General features: G+C 47.4%; 1 protein-coding gene across 1 annotated transcript; it reads right to left on the reverse strand.

Annotated features, from left to right (window-relative positions):
• Positions 1 to 1533: 1533 nt before the first annotated feature.
• On the reverse strand, positions 1534 to 4246 carry LOC119360468 (transketolase, chloroplastic-like; the record flags this gene model as incomplete). Its single annotated transcript, XM_037626095.1, has 4 exons — positions 1534 to 2021; positions 2693 to 2751; positions 3623 to 4005; positions 4106 to 4246. Coding segments are annotated over 4 exons (1071 nt in total), but the record flags the coding sequence as incomplete, so codon positions are not given.
• Positions 4247 to 7175: the final 2929 nt, after the last annotated feature.

Genomic DNA, 7175 nt, shown 5'->3' on the forward strand with positions numbered 1-7175 from the left:
CGGGAAAGGTAGCAGCCAGAGCCCCGCATGGCAGCCAGCCGTCGAACCAGAAGGAGACCGTGCATCCGTCGCCAACATCGACAGAGGAGAGAGCACGGTACAAAGGGAGGCTCCGAGACATTGAAGAAGACATACTACTCTGATGATGAGTACGTCGGCGACTCAGATTCAGACCCCGAGCCGGAGATCTGCGACGATGACGACGACATCTATGATGATGACTAGATGTTCAGGAGCATGTGGCGATGGGGCATCCCCTGCTCCCGCCATAGCCTCAAAAGGATCAACATCGCAATGTACACTGGGGATGGCTTCGACAGGATACTTGCAAATTTCCTCTTCTCCGATGGTGCAGCGCTGGAGGAATTCTCAGTCACCATAGCGGCTCCACTGGCGCCATGCAGGGAGGAGATTGCAATGATGTTCAGATCCCGGCGACATAATCCCAGGACTATAGTAACTTGTACCTAGACAAGGGATAGAAATATATCTGACTTGCTCGAGTATTTCTCCGGTTTTGTTACACTTTATTTTGTTTTTCAGTATAATGTGGGCAACCAACTAGGTAGAAAATATGGCCTGAATGTATATGACACAAAAAGAGGATCAACCGCTTTCCTCACATTGCATCCTAACCTAAGATCCCACACCCAAAAATTTTGTCATGTGTACGCAGACACATCGTTTCAACATTTTCTCCTTTGGGAGTGCAAACAAAAATGGTACTAAAACTGTTGCAATATTTCAAACACATGAATTGCAACAAAAGAATTACATAGGCAACAGATCCCCACTGGAAAAAGATGATGAGACTTAATAGCTTGCACTAAGACGATTTTAGAGGTGGCCCTGATCTTTCACCGCACACACAAAGCAAGTGGCAGCTGAACGAAGTACAAAACTAGAGTATTTGGTGTAGTAGAGAAAAATAGATAGTGTAGAACAAAGGATGATTCTTCAACCCTTGTAAAACAAATAAGAAACAAGGCATGGAGACTTTCTTGACGACAGCAATGGAGTTCAGATCCTGGCAATTTAATCGCCGTACCACAGTAACTTGCAACTTGACGACAGCAAAATATATATGAGTGTCTTATTTTTTTCGCGGGGACATAGGACTATATCAATGTTTTATTTCTCGTGCAACAGTAACTCTATATGAGTTGCAGTGGGCATTCCCAAAACTATCTATTACTTAGCAGAGTTGGAAAAACAAACTGGCTTAGTTACTAGGCAGACATTGTTATTATTTACACCTCAATAAGCTCCCCGAGCTGCAACAAACAAACCTTGAGACTGCTCTTTAGGCTGCGCTTGGTATAGATGTAATTTAATACACGTGTATTAAATTTCCGGGTGTAATTTACATGCCAAGAGTTATTTTCGCCTGGAAACCAAAACGACGGACAGAGATCCGTAACTTTTACAGGTGTAAGTGGAGGAAAACGAGGATCCAAGCAGGGCCTTATTGATTATTAGGATATAGGAGCATACCTTCAGGAGATTAGGCTGCTGAGAAATGCAATGATCCCTTTACAGTGATTTGGCTGTTGCAATGAGATTCTCCACCGTCAAACCAAGCTCCCTGTATATTCTTCCAGCAGGAGCACTTGAACCGAAACGGTTAATGCCGATTACTTTGCCCTTCTGTCCTATATACTTCTCCCATCCTAGTGTGACGCCGGCTTCGACGCTAATCCTGGAAGTAACCTCGCTTGGTAGGACACTCTCCTTGTACTCCTCAGACTGCTCCTCAAATAATTCCCAGCAAACAAGCGAGACAACCTGTACAGATTTCCCCTCCTTCCTCAGCTGATCGGCTGCTTTTGCTGCGATCTCGAGCTCGGAGCGTGTGCTGATTAGGATGAGGTCAGGTTTGTTTCCCGATGAATTGTCAGAAATGGCGTAGCCTCCCTTTGCAACGCCTTCAACCGAAGTTCCTTCCACCTGAGAGAGTTTCTGTCGAGAGAGTGCAAGGATGGAGGGCTTTTTCCTGTTGATAACCGCGATCCTATAAGAGCATCTCAAATAGGCACGCAACCGCGCGGCCTGCTAATTTTTTTACAGCATCGAAATGGCCGTTTTTTGCGCGCAGTTGGGTGCTGGCTCCAGCGGCCGCTGTAAAAGATGGCGTGCGCAAGCACCTCCAACAGGCGCGCTAAATATACAGCATGCACACCCAGCACAAACAATATTTCGCACTCAAAATAGTACCAAGAAGATCAAACACATACAAAACAAATCAACAATAAATAGTTCAATTTATTACAATCCAAAAAATAGTTTATCTTCCATAAGCAAATTGGAAGATAAGGCAGAGGGATCTATCAATCCATCCCTCCGCTTGGCGGCGACAAGAGGAGGTGGCGGAAGTAGCGGTGGCGCACGGGTATAGGCGGGGAAGCCCCGACGGGTCGTTGGAGCAAATGGAAAAGGTGCAGACGGCGGCGCCAGCGCTTGGATCTGGCGGTTGGTGAGGTCGCACGCGAGTCCTTGCTGTCCAGCGCGCGGGGTCGGGCGCACGAAATAAGCGGCGCGTGATGTCGTTCTTCTCCATGCGCTGAACCCATTATACCACGTGAGCGATTATTGCGCGGCTGCTGAGACATCCGTTTCGGCTCCATGCGCGCAAAAAAACAATTTTTCCAGCATGCAGCTAAGATAGCGCGCCTGTTGGAGATGCTTTAAGCCGCAGAAGTCTCGGTTACATCAGCTGGTTGGAGCATTAATATGCCTCGCATTGCTCGGAGGCTGAATAACTTAGAGGGTATTTGTTTCCAGGGACTTATTGGTTTAGGGACTTAAAAAGTCTTTATAAGTCCCATATAAACCAAACAGGAGGGACTTATAGGGACTTATTGGGGTCATTTGGGACTTATCAAAAAAGACTCTCAGGGAGGAACTTATTGGGACTTATCGATGTGGACGCACCTACCCCGCATCGCCCCGCACGAACCCCGCCCCGCTCGTTCCCCTCCTCCTCGCCTCGCTCCTTCCCTGCCTCGCCCCAATCGCCGCCGCCGCCGGCACCCTCAACCGCCGCCCCATGCCCGATGAGGAGGACGAGATCCCCTTCTTCTCTCAATTCCCCTCGTCTCAACAGGCACCCAAAGGCTCATCCGCCGGTGGAAATCTCGGGAGGGGAATGGATTTCTTGGATCTCAACAGCAACGTCAACGTCTTCCCGGAGTTGGGCTCGTACCAGCAACTCCTCTTCGACCAGTCGGCCGGTCATGGCCTTCCTCCGGTTGGACCTGGTCGTGAGAGGCCCGTGCCCCAGGGCGGAGGAGGCCGCAGCCGGTCTCTGAACATCGGAGGCCGAGGCGGCTCTCAGCCGGTCTCTAATCATTCCGGTCAATTTTGGTTCTTATCAACAAGTGTTAATCGTTTGTATGAACAAGTGTTATGAACAAGTGTTATTTCGGTTGTCACTATTCTGTAATTCGTTTGTATGAACAAGGGTTATGTGAACAAGTGTTTTATCAACTTATAAGTCCCTGTAAACAAACAGGTAAGAACTCGGGACTTATAGGTCGATGTAAACAAACAGGTAGGGACTTATGACTTATAAGTTGGGACTTAAAAAAAGTCCTATGACTTATTAAACAAACAGGGCCTTAACTGCTCAACCGGTTGATGTGTCGGCCCATCTTCTCCAAGTCCAATGGAATCATGAGTCATCACAAAATTCAGATAATGCCGTATAGGAGCTCTCATGTAGTAAGTGAACACAAAGAATGTCGAACAGTAAGGTATCAGGCCAGGGCTGTGCACAACAATGCCATTGCAAACGGCGCCCATTGCATGCTCTCTAACGCCAAAACGGATGTTTCGCTCTTCAGGGGTGTTCTTCCGGAAATCACCAAACATCTTTAGCAATGTCATATTTGATGATGTAAGATCAGCACTGCCTCCAAGAAATCCAGGTATTACTTTAGCAAGAGCATTCAAGCATTGTTGAGATAGGTTCCTTGTAGCATCAGCAGGACTTTCAGGGGTATATTTCTGCGGAACAAACAAGGGATCAAAGGCAGACTTATAAATCATTCTGACACTTGATGAATATTACATAGACAGGACATTTAAGTTTCAGAGGAGAACTCACCAAAAAAGCATCTTCCCACCCAGCCGGAAGCTTCCTTGATATTATGCTATTTAGCTCGACAGCCTCCTGGTGGTATTTCTTTTCATATTCTGCAAACCTTGCATTCCATTCAGCTTCAAGAGAAGCACCCTCGTCAAGATTATTTAGTCAAACTTCATTGCAGAACAAACTAAGTTAAATGCAATACCATATTGTTGAAATATGAGATGCTCCTAGAGCCCATATAAAAATTTCAGATTTAATCTCTAAGGGCCCATGTAGGTGGCATGCCAAGATGGTGGAAAGTTTAGTCCCACCATGCTAGTGGAAGGAGAGTTGGAGTGGTTTATAAGGGATTCTCTCCCTCATGCTATTGGAGCTTGAGAAGAAAAGAAGCCCTCGCGCGCTCCTCCTCCGCTCGCCGCGGGTTGCGGTATTGAGCCGAGCCGAGCTCACTCCTATGCGCTTCTTTTTGCCGGTCAGGAATGGAGAGTCTTTGACAGGTAGGGCCACGATCTGAGACGTCGGATCATGAGCTACCGACTTGGATGTGCGCTAAGAATCTGGCAGATCCCTTTACAAAAGGACTATCACGTGTTCTGAAAGAAGACCCACATGAGTTGCCATGGTAGTAACCCAACCTATGTGATCGGAGATCCCGTAAAGTACGACCTGGGAAAACAAGCCAGTGGTGAACTGAGGAGAGTAACTTTACTAACCCACTCCGTTGGAGATGCAATACTCTCGGAAACTGTATGGAAGGATGACTACTGTCTTAATGTGTTCCAAGCCTTATATGTATAAGCAACATGCTATCCTACAGAGCGATCCTTGGAGGAACACACATATATGAGCCCGACTGCTGGTCACAGTCTATGAGATTGGGGTGATCTCTAGCAAGCTCATGAACAGGCCAGGAGTGTGACTAATATGCTCCACCCGAGAGGTCGGCCTTCAGCAGCCTCGTATCAGTGAGACTTGTGGTGAAACTTCTTGACGCCAAACTGACAATTCAAGGCATAGTCCATTGTTCAGTTGTGAAGGAGTGTAACTACTTGGTCTAGGTGGAGCTCAACCTTAATCGGTCTCCACTGAGATACTGGTATATCAAAACAGCGTTTAGAACAAAGGACAAAGTGGGCCCCTCAGATCTGGTGGGGGATTGTTGAAATATGAGATGGGCCTAGAGCCCATATGACAATGTCAGATTTAATCTCTAAAGGCCCATGTAGGTGGCATGACAAGGTGATGGGAAGTTTGGTCCCACCATGCTAGTGGAAGGAGAGTTGGAGTGGTTTATAAGGGATTCTCTCCCTCATGCTATTAGACCTTGAGAAGAAAAGAAGCCCTCGCGCACTCCTCCTCCTCCGCTCGCCTCGCCACGCTCATTCCTATGCGCTTCTTTTTGCCGGTCAGGAACGAAGAGTCTTTGACAGGTAGGGCCACGATCTGAGACGTCGGATCATGGGCTACCGACTTGGATGTGGGTTCAGCCTACGTCTCTCCACGCGCGGCCGCACATATACGTGTGGGGCGCTGCCAACCCTAGCCGCCGCAATATAGAACGCATCTCCGCCTCCACGCCCACGTCGTTCCTTTGCTGCTGCTGCCGCCGGCGACTCCATCCCGTTCACCGCGTACACGGTTGACGGGAGAGCAGGCCTCCGAAACCCCGCCTCTCCGAATCCTATATGGGAGAGGGGCGATTAGGTTTTTGGGTAGCGACTATGCGACTGCTCGCTTCTGTTCATCTACGTCCGCATCACCTTCGTCATCACCATGTCGACCGACGCCGACCGTGCCGCTGCTGAGAAGGCCGAGGCCGACAAGAAGGCCGCCGAGGATGCCGCGGCTGCTGCCACCGTTACAGCTGTCGCGTGGCCGATTGGAGGGTATACATCACTGATCCCTCTCGTGTTTCTTTCTGTTGTAGCAGTACTAGCAATATGCGTAGATGTTTCTACTATGTGCATAGTTCATGCTCTGTTAGATCGTAATCAGTGTGTTATCAATGTTGTTCATGTCATACTCATGATTTATTCATGGATTAATTTAATCGGAAAACTTCCTATTTTCTTATCAATCCAAAAACCTAATGTGTGTCGGAGTTTTTCGAATTCTAGTTTTGCTGCTGCACTGAAACCGTCCCCGTTTACGGGGACATACTTTAAGCGTTGGCAGACTAAAACCACCTTATGGCTCACGGTCAGGAACGTGTTCTGGGTCGCCAGTGTGACTCCCACAGGAACGATCGCTCCTAAATAGGAGAAGGCTTTCAAGGAGGCCATTGTCGTGTTTCTCGGGGTGGTTCTGAGCGTGATTGGAGATAAGCTGGTTGACGCATATTTGCATATGCGGTCTGCCAACGACTTGTGGGAGGCGCTCTGATGTCTACTACACAACCTTCTTCTTGTAGACGTTGTTGGGCCTGCAAGTGCACATGTTTGTAGGACAGTAGCAAATTTCCCTCAAGTGGATGACCTAAGGTTTATCAATCCGTGGGAGACGTAGGATGAAGATGGTCTCTCTCAAACAACCCTGCAACCAAATAACAAAGAGTCTCTTGTGTCCCCAACACACCCAATACAATGGTAAATTTTATAGGTGCACTAGTTCGGCGAAGAGATGGTGATACAAGTGCAATATGGATAGTAGATATATGTTTTTGTAATCTGAAAATATAAAATCAGCAAGGTAACTAATGATAAAAGTGAGCGTAAACGGTATTGCAATGATAGGAAACAAGGCATAGGGTTCATACTTTCACTAGTGCAAGTTCTCTCAATAATAATAACATAGATAGATCATATAACAGTCCCTCAACATGCAACAAAGAGTCACTCGAAAGCCACTAATAGCGGAGAACAAACGAAGAGATTATGGTAGGATGCAGACTAAGGCATAGCCTAGTGGTGGGAAGGGGCTGATGCCTTCCCATCCATCCAGGTTCAAGGCATGGTACTTGCAATTTGGGTTTGTTGCACCAATTATACTGTAGGGGGTTCCCTTACAGTCCTTCTTTCAAAAAAAAGATTATGGTAGGGTACGAAACCACCTCAAAGTTATCCTTTTTGATCGATCTATTCAAGAA

This window comes from Triticum dicoccoides, chromosome 2B (genome assembly GCF_002162155.2).
Source record: "Triticum dicoccoides isolate Atlit2015 ecotype Zavitan chromosome 2B, WEW_v2.0, whole genome shotgun sequence".
In the NCBI taxonomy this organism is placed as follows: Eukaryota; Viridiplantae; Streptophyta; class Magnoliopsida; order Poales; family Poaceae; genus Triticum; species Triticum dicoccoides.